The 14,044-nt window shown below is 43.2% G+C and overlaps 1 protein-coding gene across 20 annotated transcripts in view; it reads left to right on the forward strand.

Annotated features, from left to right (window-relative positions):
- CLASP2 (cytoplasmic linker associated protein 2) overlaps nt 1–14,044 on the forward strand; it is a 963,528-nt gene that overhangs the window by 856,653 nt on the left and 92,831 nt on the right. For all 20 annotated transcript variants that reach the window (XM_029589622.1, XM_029589627.1, XM_029589623.1 and 17 more), the window contains one exon: nt 8,337–8,565. In XM_029589622.1, coding sequence (XP_029445482.1) covers nt 8,337–8,565 — 229 coding nt within the window. The remainder of the gene's footprint in view (nt 1–8,336; nt 8,566–14,044) is intronic.

Here is a 14,044-nt window from a genome sequence, read left to right on the forward strand (position 1 = left end):
TGTTGCCTTTTCCAGAGAGTATACCCTAGATAACTCTTGGGTACATGGACATGTATGTGAGATGTACACTGTCCGTTAGAATGAGTATAGAAATGCTTGGCTAGAGATGCCATAGCTATGTCTTTACTCTGTTAGGGACCAATAGGTTGTATAGCCTCTTCCTTTGTGCAGATATATCTTCTCTGACCAAACAGGCCTTCTCTCTGGCTCTAGCACCAAATGCTGTCATTCAAAAGTCTTTAGTCAGAGGCTTACCTGAAAAGTACATAAAGCCCTAGGTCTGGTGCATCTCTAAGGAGCATAAATGTGCAGCTGCAGGTGTTAGTGTCAGAGAGTACATAGTGTACATGTAAAATTGTGTGTGGTGTTAAGATGAAGTTACACTAATCACTCCACAAGACTTTACATTGGGCTCCTTACTAGTGCCCTCACTCCACTTAAAAGGCAATCTGGACCAAACCCTTTTGAGATTTCATACTAAACAAAATATGTCATCTACTTGCAGCCTGCTCTAACACTGTGTCAGCTGCTGTGTGACACCTGAGGAGGAGTGAGGGAGTTGTGTAGGATAGAGAATCGCCACAACCCAAGAGCAGACAGCTATAAGGCCTGCTGTTGCTTGGGACTGACCCACACCCAGGCCACTACAGGGGTGGCAGCCAATCTGTGGAAGTCTACCAGGTCCCAAGCAATAGCAGGCCTCATAGCTGTCTACTCTTGGGTTGTGGGGATTCTGTATCCTACACAACTCCCTCACTCCTCCTCGGGTGTCACACAGCAGCTGTCATGGTGTTAGAGCAGGCTGCAAGTAGACAGAGGTGATAATCATGAGGCTGCATAGTGGACAAGTGATGTGGCTCCAGTTAGTAGCTGAACCTATCTCCTATAATCAGGTGTAGCTAAGTGGCCCCTATTTTATGCACCCATTACTTATGCTGCTACATAGGGGTGGATAATTTGTTGGCCAAATCTAGCTGCATGTACATATGGCAGAGTAAGCCACAAGTGAGGGGGACCTTGTGTGGCAGGCTCTAAGTCTAGTTACTAGGTTCTACAGATAAGTGCTGACATTGTCATCTGTGTTGAAAAAGATAACCTTTCATAGGAGTGCTGGCAGGTCTTCAGCCACCCCCCCCCCCCGCCCCCAACTATCATCCACATACTGGAACAGAACCCTCCCCCCACCCTTTTATCAGGAGAAACTGATAGAAGCTGTCATGAAGGCGCCAGAGGCCCTCCCGCTTCTTTCCATCACTGCATCCCCAAATTCAGTAGACATCTTAACCCCCCACCCCCATCCCCCAAAATGCCACTGCCTCCCTGGTATCTGAAGTCCTTTCAAACTGGCACACCCCCAAATACCAGTAGAAATAGGCCCACTCTAGTTATTGGGTGGGAGACCCTCAGATTTTAGGGGCGGAGGGAGGGCAGTGTACATTCTAGGCAGATATGTACTCATCTGGCAAAGTCCTTTAGGGAATCAGAGTTCAGACACTGCCATTTTTCAAACACCCCTCTCAACTCTATTAATAAACTGTCAGGCCAAGATGGAATATTAGGTTACAAAGCGTGAGGCTGTTTTCTTCCCATCCTAGACATTCACATAGAAGAGGCATCCACCATAAAGAGTAGAAGCCCAGGCTTATTTATGTCACAAGCCAGTGTGCGCTAAATGTGTGCACACAGTGTATGCTGTGGTGTATGCATTGTTGTAAGGAAGGGAACAATAAGCCCTACATCAGTCCCATACATCAATATAGACAGAGGATAACACAGCACATCACTCACACAGACCCACAAATGTATTCTGTCATTGTTTGAACAGACAACCTCCAGCAATTAGGTTACCTACCCAGTCCCAGTTGTGATGTTTCTGGACAGTTCGTCATCAACCATCAATGATGTCTGTGCCAAGCTTATCCCTACTTGCTAATGATGTCTGAATCACTCCTCACAGAATATTTTCTACACATGGCAGCATGACAAACTTAGATTGTAAGTCCCCTGGGGATAGGGAAATACCTACGGTACCTGAATGTAATCCACTTTGAAGTGCTGAAAAAAGTGCAAAAAGCAGAATATAAATTTAAATAAATAAATGACAGACATCTGTCCGAGGAATATATGATAACTAACATGTATGAGTTACAAACAGGGGCCCCTCCAGCACTCGGTGGGCCTAAATGTTTGTCTTTCTACATAACCACACTGAAACTGAACAAGCCATAATGCCTACCACATGATACCTCTGGGATTAGTTGGCTTATACATTTAGCACCATGCCAAGCTTTGGATAGAAAATGGAGGGTGGGAGACTCACTGAGACCTCATATGTGATATGCCCAATATTTAGGCTTGATGAGAGCTTATAGTGGCATAAGCTTCTCTATGGTATAATCATAGGTCTCAATGAGCTAGATTTAGCGGGACGCTTATGGAAACGGCTGCCCCAATGCACTAATAATCTCCAGAGTGCTGAAAAAGTTGTACTTAACTTGCAACTTCGAAATCCGATGTCACGTAGACAAAAGCTGGTGATGAAGATGGTAAGATGGTAAAGTCCGACTTCTTTCCGACACGACGTGTTTCGGAGGGGAAACCTCCTTCCTCAGGGGGTCTGATACCGCTATTCCCTGCTTCAGTCTCTTGCCGAAAACACTTGACTCTGTGTATGCGATGCACTGACTTAAATGCTGTTCTGTGCGGCGTCTCTATTACGCTCTTAACAGGATGCTGAAGTCAATCGCTGTGCTTTGGATGCACTATCGGCCTTTACCATCTTACCATCTTCATCACCAGCTTTTGTCTACGTGACATCGGATTTCGAAGTTGCAAGTTAAGTACAACTTTTTCAGCACTCTGGAGATTATTAGTGCATTGGGGCAGCCGTTTCCATAAGCGTCCCGCTAAATCTAGCTCATTGAGACCTATGATTATACCATAGAGAAGCTTACGCCACTATAAGCTCTCATCAAGCCTAAATATTGGGCATATCACATATGAGGTCTCAGTGAGTCTCCCACCCTCCATTTTCTTCAGGAATATCTCTTTATAGTCCTTATCGTTTTGTTTCCTGACATTTGGGGATTCTTTAATTTTTGTATTTAAGCTTTGGATAGAGGCAGTTTGTGGGCTCTTGAGGGCATGGCCTGACACCCCCTTTCTAGCCTTAATGCTGTGCACAAAGTTGATGAGTGAGAGTCTGTTAACATACCTGCCTTGGTCTGGGTATCCATAATGTACAAAATGCTAAAACACCATAGGAGATCCATCCTATAGAATATCTACTTTGCTATAATGGCCACAAGTCATGCCTGCCATGTGGACAAGCATGGGCCTTAAACCAGAACATATCTGAAAGGCGACAACTCTGCTTGGAATTTTACCATTCTGCAAGATTCTTTTTCCTGGGAGTCTGTAGCCTAGGTGTTTTAAGAGTGGCCACAAATAGGATAAGGAATGTAACAGCTACTACCAATTTGAACTTACCAACTACTCTGCCTATTTGTATGTACCTACCCAAAAGCAGAACAGTATGAATAGCCCTGAGCTGGACAGGCTAAAGCCCAAGCAGCATCCTCACATCTCTATATTTCCCAGTGGCTACCTGTGACAAGTCAGGCTAGGTCCATAGCTTAAAACACTACTTTCCCTTGGGTTCAATGAGGGGAACCTTTTGTTAGGTGACATGTGGGTGCTGTTATATTCATCACCCAACTTACTCTGATTTATCCATTTCAGAGGTGACTTTCAAAAACATGTGAACGCATAACAACATTCTATTCCCAATCCAGCTTTCAGATAGACTAGCATCCTTGCCTAGCCTCCCCAAGCTGCTAACATAACCAACATGTCAGCCCAAGGGCCAAAGCTCTCTCCATCTGTACATGAGGGTTGACAGGTTGCTTATCTAGTTGTAGCAAGGCCCAGTGGTGTATGGTAGTGTGCAACCCCAATGACCTATGCTAGCTTGCAGTGACCTGTGAGAAGGTTACGCATTGCCTCTATCTTTGACAAGTGCTTTCCAAAAGGCTTTAAGTGAAGGGCTGCTGGGTCAGCAGTCCGATATCAGTACTACCTCTGAAACAGCTGAGCCAATGCTATCATCTGTGTCTTTGCAGGCCCATGTGACACAATGCGTCTGATGTACAGGTGCATATCTTCAGATGCACACAGATGTCAGATAGAGAATGTGGCTGATAAATGGCAAGTCTATAATTGATACTTTAAATTTTCAACCTCTGGCTTTAGGCTATGTCTTTAACTAGCTGAGCTACTTCTGATTTATATGATTTCTAGTACAGTTGGGCTCCATGTTCAAGACCCTGCTGGAGTTCCCTCATACCTATGCCACTATCTCACCCATGCATGAGGCCTAGGACAGGGTACAAGGTGTGGGGCCAACAAGCAAGACAGCGCAAGCTATATACACTGTGTTGCCAGTCCTATGCAAATACTATTGTGAGACATGGCTCTTTTAGACTCACTGTCACTCAGAAAACATTAGGCCAGCCACATGTCTTTGGTGTAATGTTTACTTTGAGAACACTTTTTCTACTGTAGTCTTTTGCTCCATTGTCAAGATATAGGCCTACATGATTTCTGTTACACACTAAGCCTGACAGAAGAGCAGTGAGTAAAAGAGAGGAGAGCAGCTGGAAACAGTCTGCTGGGTTGGCTTCCATGGAAGGGGAAGGAAGGAGTAGTTGAGGAGTAACAGGCAAAGTAGTGTTGTATGACGCTTTGTCGAAGCTGGCTGCCAGTCAGCGTGGTGTCCTTGGCCTCTGTGAGTGGACATGGGGTATCCTCGATTAGAGTTGGAAGTATGTCTATTGGGATACCATGGCACAAAGCGAGATTATGGAATACACAGCAGAGCAGCACTATCTCTGCTACTCTGAGTGGGGCATACATTAAAGCTCCCCCTGTTTTGTCCAAACAGTGAAATCTACTTTTGAGAACCCCGAAGATGCATTCTGTGACATAGCGGGTAGAACATAAGGCCTCGTTGTACATCATCTCTGCCGGCGTGTTGGGAATAGCTATGGGGGTGAGAAGCCAGGTCCTGCAACCATATCCTGAATCTCCTGCGGCAAAGAGAGAAGGGCTGCATCATTCACATCACCGTGACTTTCTGATATTACTGCCAACCTAAGCCATGCTCGAAGACGGTAGAAGCTAAGCTCTAGCTTACCATGAGCCTTAAAAGCCTATTTCTAACCCAAAGTCCATGCGGCCTCTTTCTGTTACATATGAACACTATAGCTCATGCTGTGTCAGACCTTCCAGAATGGGAAACTGGAAGTGGGGTTCCTACCAAATGTGTGCATGTCACTCACAACCCACCTATCACTGCCCGTTTCTAGCACTCATCAAACCCTGAAGCAGTATATCACAGCTGCCACATATAGCAGAAAAACATCCACCTCGTGGTTTGATTGTGCAAGCCCCTGGCTGTACTGCAGTATGTCCTCCAGAGATACTGCCCTGAAACAGTGAAAATGCTAGGGCCAAAATGCACAGGCCGCAGCTTCTGTTTTACCTATGAGATGGTCCAGACATCCTGACTGAGTGATCACTAACAGGACACACCTGATCTGGGAGCCCCTGCAGTGTGAACAATAAAAGGGTGTGATTAACAAGTGAAATTTCAACTGCTCTAAATGAGAGAATTGGAAAAGTCACTTATTTACAGTGAAACCCGTACAAAGTGTGTAATGGTTGGTCACCTACAAAGCTTTTGTGGCAAGTACATTGTTTGAGCATGCCACATTAGCACGCCTTTCCAGCATGGAGAGAGAAAGCCGAGCCCTGGCGCAATGGCTTGGAGACCTACCTGTACAAGCCACTTGTCATGTAACCAATGCTGTCACATTCCCCACAGCCCCTCATGTCTGTGCTGTTTGCTGGAAGAACACAGACAGAGAGAAAATAGAGAAAGAAACATCTGTCTTACCTATGAGCCAACCATCACTATGGAGGCCAATCTCAGAATTTTCAAACAGGCCTGATTGCCTAATTGCTACCGGGCCACCACATCAAGGATGCGCATTTGAGCATCACAGACCACGTGCACGTTGATGAGGTGGAAGAACTTTCTGTTGCGTTAGATCTCCCTGCCATGAGCTGGAATGATGTCTATGTGAGTGCAGTCATTAGCTCCCTGAACATTTGGAAAGTTGGCAATGGCATAAAAGCCTCTCTTCATATCCATCAAGTCTTGTCTGTCCTGAAGGAAAGCTATGTAACGATTAATGCAGTCTAATACCTGCCCAGACAGTGGGAAAAAGAGCTTTAGGACTTTCCCTTGATGACCCCAACTGTTTGTTGTTTGGAAGGAGCCATATGCTATGAAATGCAGGGTGGAGAAGAGTTTGGTAAGGCTTGGTATAGCGTGGGATCTTTCCATATCCAGATCCCGTCTGATTTCTTGATAAAAATCCAAGATAGCCTGAGAGCTGAGGCGATATCTACTAACCACATAATCTTCTGGCATGACCAGCAATGTGGTTCTTGGAGGAAATATGCCCTTCCTGTATTTCCGGCTTGCCCACCTGCGTGCCAAGTGCTGCCATGGGCCCCAATGCTCTCCCTCTGGGGCCAGTGGCTCTGGCTTCGGTGCAGGGACTTCTCTAAGAGGGGTTTGAACTTCCCTTGCCTGTTATTGTGATGATGGATCTTGTTGTCTGTGCCACAAGTTATTAGCCCCAAACATAATAGCTTTAGGAAGGCAGGCCAGGTAAGAAAAGATGGTTTTATTGGTCCAAGAGGGCTTGGTAGGTGTGTCTCATAGAAGATCTCATTGTATCGCACGCGATAATAGCCATGATCCACGGTAACGGTCGTGGTCAAACAATAAACATTTTTTGCCCCTCTAACACAAAAAAAAGTGTTATTTCTGACTTTAAATCACTCATTAATGTGTGTTAAATCAGCATAATTTGTGATGGGAGACCCTAATTTGCATTAACTTGCATACTCAAAATAAAATTTGCATTCTACCTTGCATTGTGATTTTTATTTCAAAAGCAACACACATTAGGACCTTAACACATTTTTTAAAATGACCCTGTATGTTGTTTATCCATCCTTCTCTTGCCTACAGCAGCATCTCTTCAAATCTTTCATTGTCATCACTCCTAGACCTTATCTTACCTTTTAAAATATCTAACCTCCCTTTATTTCTTTTCCCGTCTCCCATTCCTCTTCCAGAGAGCTGTTTCTGCTTCCTCAGCCATCTTCTTTGTCCCGTACTCCACTTCTTCCCTTTTTTGCTCAAAACTCTGTCCTCCTCTGCGACCCGCCAGCCTGTTTAGCCTTCCGTCTTCCCCAAAACAGCCTTTTTCCTGAGATCTGTCTTTCCTTTACCCTCCCTAATCCAGTCTCTCTCAACTCCTCTCCCACCCAACCCTGTTTTCTTCAAAGGCACTTTTTCTAATTTCATTGTGTACTGTTCCTGCATTCTTTCTCATTCCTTGCTCTCTTCTGCTATCCATCTCCCTCAAGGCTTCTCTTCTCTGTTTCGTGCTTATGAGCTACCAAGCACTGATTGTATCTAACAACACTTCATTGTGCTTTCAGCAGTACAGATATAAAATTTCAACCTTTAGCATGCTGTCCTGGTTGGAAGCCCAATCAGATTTATTTTTTTTTTTTGTGGGGAAGGGAAGTTGCAAGTAGTGTTAGAGGTGGTTGATTTCATGGTTTCACAGTTTTCAAGATGTTCTCTGTTTTCTCCATCTCTTCTTGGATTGAGGGGTTTTCCAGTTTGCATTATTGGTCAGTTAAAATTTCTTTATTTTTCCAAACACACTGAAAGCACCATCTTGACTGTTTCAAAAGCTAAAGACATGGTTACTGGTGCTTAGGAGTAGAATGTTCTACATTTTTTATCTCCATAGTTATTTGACTCCAGTTCAAGATTCCCTTTCCTATATTGATGTCTCTGGAAACATATAACAGACTGGATGCAACATTAAAGGCATTATTATTTCTTTCAATAAGGGATATAAACCACCAAGTACCAGTGTTGATGAAATTTAGACTAAACAGCAAATTAGAGTTCTGAAAATTGTTGACATGCCAAAGGCTAGTAGGCTAAGTGACTTACCATGACATCTTGCAAGTATATTTTGTTAGCTTGGGTGGTCCTGTGCTATGTTTTCCTTGATAAATGACAGGTTTCATATCTTTGAAGCTGAGGGGTTTGTTTGTTTTTTAATTTTCCCTGCTTATATTAGAGAAGTTGAATAGTTCATGAGCAGCATAAACGTAATTTTTAGTAAAGGGAAGCTGAAATAATAAAAAAGGAATATATCTGTGTTTTTCCTTGCCAGGTGTGTAGTGGGTTTGGAGTGACAGATCCACGAGGAGGCGGTGACGCTGCTGACACAGGAAGAACAGCTTTAGATAACAAAACGTCATTACTTAACACTATGCCGCCTCGTTCAACCCTAAGGCAGCGAGATTATAACCCCTACAACTATTCGGACAGTATTGGATCCTTCAACAGATCTGCATTAAAGGAGGCAATGTTTGATGATGATGCTGAGCAGTTTCCTGTTGGTAAGTTCCAGATGAGACTATAAAGCTGCACAGATCTGGATGGGCCATCATGTTCTATGCTTCAAGCAACTGAATATAATTACCTGCCTTTTGGCAGCAACAGTGATTGTGATAATATGGAATTAGAAAAGTGCCTTTCATCTAAACAGATTCACAATACAGTCTACAGTTTTTTGATGCTTTAGGTACATACAGTTGTGATCGTATGTTTACATACCCCTGGCAGAATTTGTAAGATGTGTAGCATTTTAAAAAAACATGAGTGATCAGTCAAAACACATCTGTTATTTTTAATGTTTCAAATTAAACTATTATGATTCACAGAATAACACAATCGTTAAGCAAACCATAGCAATAAAGGAATTCATTAAATGGTCCTGTTCAAAAGTTTGCATATCCTTGAATGTTTGGGCTGATAATATGCCTCAACACACACAGGTTGATGTGGCAATGGAAGAGTAGGTATACACACTTGTGCCTTATTTGATTGTAATTATTGTCTGTGTAGGAAGCTAATGAGTTTATTAGCTCTTGAGAAATCCTCGTGCATTTTATCCAGGGTTGCATTGACTTTGGTGGTTACTGAAACATGGGGAAAGCAAAAGGACTGGCAAAGGATCTGCAAGCAAATAGAGTTCAACTTTATAAATAAAAAAAAGGATATAAAAAATTATCCACAGATTTGAAAATGTCAATAAGCACTGTTCAAACTCTTATCAAGAAGTGGAAAATTATGGGTTCTGTTAATACTAAGCCACGGTCAGATAGACCAAGAAAGATTTCAGAGACAACTACCAGGAAAATTTGTCAGGATGCAAAGAAAAAACCACAAGCAACTTCTACTGAAATACTGGCTTCTCTGAAACAAAGTGGTGTGGGTGTTTCAGCACCCAGAATAAGGAGATACTTGAACAAAAATGGGCTGCATGATAGAGTTGCCAGAAAAAAAAGCCATTGCTGCACAAATGCCACAAAACAGCCCACTTACAGTATGCTAAACAGCACCTAGAGAAACCTAAAAAGTTATGGAACAAAATAATTTGGAGTGATGAGACCAAAATTGAACTTTTATGGTCACAATCATAAATGCTGTGTTTGGAGAGGCGTCAGCAAGGCCTATGAAGAGAAGCATGCCATCTTTACTATGAAGCATGGAGGTGGATCTTTGCTGTTTTGGTGGTTGTATGAGCTACAGCGGTACATGGAATTTAGTCAAAATTGATGTCAGGATGAATGCAGCATCTTATCAGAAAATATTGGAGAAGAATTTGGATTCATCGGCTAGGAAGTTGCACATGGGGCACACGTAGACTTTCCAACATGACAATGATCTGAAACATAAGGCCAAGTTGACCCTTCAGTGACTGCAGCAGAAGTAAGTGAATGTTTTGGAGTGGCCATCAGTCTCCTGACTTCAACTTCATTGAACCACTTTGGGGGTAACTCAGACATGCAGTTCATGCTAGAAAACCAAGAATTTATAGGATCTGGAGGCTTTTCGCTAAGAGGAATGGGCAGCTTTACCACATGAGAAAATAAAGGGCCTCATTCCCAACTATCACAAATGACTGCAAGCCATTATTGATGCAAAAGGTGGCAATATTAAGAACAAAGTGTAGGCAAAGGTTTGAATAGGACTATTTTATTATTTCCCTTATTGCTATGGTTTGTTTAATGATTGTGATTCTGTGATGCATAATAGTATAATTTGAAACACATGAAAAATAACAGACGTTATTTTGTCTGATCACTCATGATTTCTTAAAATGCTACACATCTTACAAATTCTTCCAGGGGTATGTAAACTTATGAGCACAGCTGTAGATGCAGCCATCTTTGGGATGTTTAACTTGGAACATATTTCTGTCATCTAAAACCATATGCAAGTTTCAGATAGCAAGAGGAGAGGAAGAATGTTGTTACTGCTTAGTGATAGGTGGGTAATTTGCTCAGTCACACACATTTTAACTCATTGCTCAAGATTTCTCCTGACATAATTATATACTATAATAGCAAGACCACACCGCTTCCTTTGCTACATAACTATCAGCTGAGAATTTAATTATACTGAAACCTTATACACGGAATAATTTTGTCAGTCTATAAAAAGTAGACTAGTCATTTTCTTGATAAGAAGTATCACTGAATAGTGTGTGAGCAGTGATTATAGACAAAAAATGTATAGTAAATTGTCAAATCAATAAACATGATAAATGGGAATTAAGATGATGAAGCAACAGTATCAAAAAAGATCTTGTGGATTACCTAGATATGTTTTAAAATCAACCAATAAACCTTCTAAACAGAATCAAAAAAATCTCAACAGCAATTAACATCTTAAAAAATCGATCACTAGGGATAAGTATAACTATTGCACAAAACATATTACATAGAAAATGCTGTGAATTTCCAAAATATGCACATAGTTCCTTCTGAATCACTGTAATCATTTATATCTGAACAGATTTCTCTAGAAAATTTCCTTCAATTCAAGAGTTCGTATAAAACTAAATAAAATCTCCTTTCAAGACAGTTTTTTAAACAACCATTTCTTAAAAAAAAAAAAAAAATTTCACAGAAAAGCTTCACAAAAATATTTACTAAAATGTATTTTTACAGAAACATTTTATCCACAAAAATGTGACTTGTACACTGTTGACTGTACCTAAACTGTCACAAAAATGAAACAAAATGTATGTAAGGTTAGATGGGATTATGGACCCTTGATTGTGAGGTGTGGTTGGTGTTGCCTAGTGGGGAGGCCCACACCATCAGCTGGCAGAGAGACCCAGAGGCGGGACCAACTGAATCTTCGCCTATACTAGCCACCTCCAACACAGGTTAAGTCTTGGGTTCTGGTGGCCAGCAGTTCTTACATGGGTCGCTAGGGCAATCCTGAGCGGAATTCAGCATGATGCGGGGACCGGATAGGCAAAAGACAGCGGAACCAGAAGACAGGCCGAGGTTGAGACCCGGAGCAGATGGAATAACCAGAAGACAGGCCAGAGGTCATGATGACCAACGGGCGGAGCGAGGTCAAGTCCAGAGCCAACGTTGAAGTCCAAGATGGCAAGCCAAGGGAACAGAGACGGACCAACAAGACAAGGATAAACCAGACAGGACAAGGCAAGGCACGGGACCAAGAACATAGTACTGGACAAGAAACCAGAAACAAGGCAAGGAACAAAGCAACATATACTGGAACAAGAAGCACCAGGGGACCAAAGTAGACTGATATAGGTGCCACGGGGACTTTCCTGCTGTGGCACAAACTTTAAGGAGGGCATCCTTAATCAGAGGTTCTTGATGCTTAACCACACCAGGGTTCCAGGATGCAAAGTTGGTACCGCACATTGTTTATCATCTGCTTGGGCCTTGAAGCAAGTGACAGTTTGGGATAGAAGGTGATGAGTCTTATGCCATAAGGCATGGCATTGTTGGCCATTAGAGTAATTGTCAGACAAGTATCTGTTGTAGGCAGAGGCTTGGGTATCTGGGGTTGGCGTCCGAAGGCAAGGTAAAAGGGAGAGGAGCTAGTGGACAGGTTATGATTAATATGGGCAAACTCTGCCCAAGGGTGTAGGGTGGCCCAGTTGTCTTGTCTCAAATTGATGTATGCCCATAGAAAGGTCTTGAGTTCTTGGTTTGTAAGCAGGTTTACGGGTGCAGGGATCTGTCTGCTACTAGATACTACCAGCTGCCGTCCTACCTTACTTGCGATCCTAAGTCAGGAAGAAGACAACGTATATTCTCCCCAGAAATAGACTTTTATTTATCAGATTTGGCAGGATATAGCATTTAGAAAATAACAATTCCTGGTCACTAAACATTATACCCTAACGAAAGTTCTGTACCATGGGTGAATTCACACATGCCATATGCTTTAGACTGCTTAAAATATATTAAAACTTATGACTAACTTACTTACCCTTGGTGTAGGCTTCAGGCGATATTCTCTGTTCACCTCTGAAACAGGTTCTGACTGGAGGGCTGGAGAATGTGGGCAGGGGAGAGGCTTGGTTCCTGGGCTTGGTACTGGCAGAGCAGGCAGGTGGTCCCGGAAGGAGACTTGCTTCTGGCTCTGCTACTTGTCGGATGTCTGTCTGGACTTGCTCTTGCCCTTCACTGACTCAGACTCCATCCTACTCTCTGCTCCTGATCAGGCACCTCGTCTCTCCAGTCTCCAGGCCACACTTAGTCTTCTCCTTTCTTGATAGCAGGGAGTGCTGGTCTGCTTCTGGCCCCCCTTTTGCTTTCAGGAATGCTTCAGAACAGGTTTCAGGCTCGCTCTTAGGATCTGCTCTCCAGGTTTTCTCCCAGGGTTTGCATTCAGGGTTTGTGCCTCTTTCTCTCTGGTTTCAGGGTCGCTCTCTCCGGGGGGGGGGGGGGTGCGTCATCCTTCAGTCTCCCTTTTCTCTTTCATTGCCCTCCTGTCTTATACTTCCCAGCTGATGAATATGCATATCCTCATGCATAACCTCATGGTGGGTGAAGGGTTTTTTTCTGCATTGTAGGTCTTCAAACCCCCCCTCCCCCCTCCCCATTTCTTTGGGGGGAGAACTTCCACATCTGTATGCCAAGTTGTCTTGCCAGTATCCTGGCCCTCCCTGACATTTGCTTAGGAGCTTAAGTTGTTGACTCTTTATCTGCTTTGCTCCTATTGACACAGGAACATGTAAACAAACAGATCTGATAAGGTATCCTTCAGTGTAACAGGAGAAAGGTTCTTCATTTCCACTGAGACAGTGCAGTTTTAGTTCACCTGGATAAAAGTCTGTCTTCTTTCTTGCTGTGACAGTGCCTTTTGGGGCCTGTCAGAATTTGACCTGTACATGGTTATAATAATTCATAATTGGTGAATCACTGATAAAACATGAGATAACCCCCTACAGGTTAACCTGTTCAGTCTGCCCATTGCTGTGTGGGTAATAGGCAGAAGTAAAGTCTAAGGGAATTCTAAAGTTTTGGCACAAAGCTCTTCAGTTTCAGGCTGTGAACTGGACCCTGTGGTCTGAAAGTATATGACAGAGTAGTCCATGTAGGCGGAAGATGTGCTGTACAAATAGTTTGGCTAGTTTGGAAGCAGACTGAAGCCCAAGAAGGGGAATGAAATGGGCCATCTTGAAAAATCTGCCCACACCGAGCCATATAGTTTTGTGGCCCCTAGAAAGAGGAAGGTCACAGACAAAATCTGTAGCCACTTGGATCCAGGGTTCTGTGGGGGCTGGCAGCAGCTGCAACAGCCCCCATAGTTGTGCTGTGACACTTTTGTGCATCGCACATTTGGGGGCATGACCCCACATAGCGTTGCACATCTGTTTTTAGCTGAGGCCACCAGTAACATTGCACTATAAGATCCAAAGTCTGGGTGATGCTGGGATGACCAGAGAAACAGGAGTCATGGGGCCATTCCAGTACCTTTTGCCACAGGTGTCAGAAAAATACTGTTTTCCCAGGGGGGACAATATACATGAGAGCG

The sequence above is a fragment of the Rhinatrema bivittatum genome, chromosome 2 (genome assembly GCF_901001135.1).
Source record: "Rhinatrema bivittatum chromosome 2, aRhiBiv1.1, whole genome shotgun sequence".
Lineage (NCBI taxonomy): Eukaryota > Metazoa > Chordata > Amphibia > Gymnophiona > Rhinatrematidae > Rhinatrema > Rhinatrema bivittatum.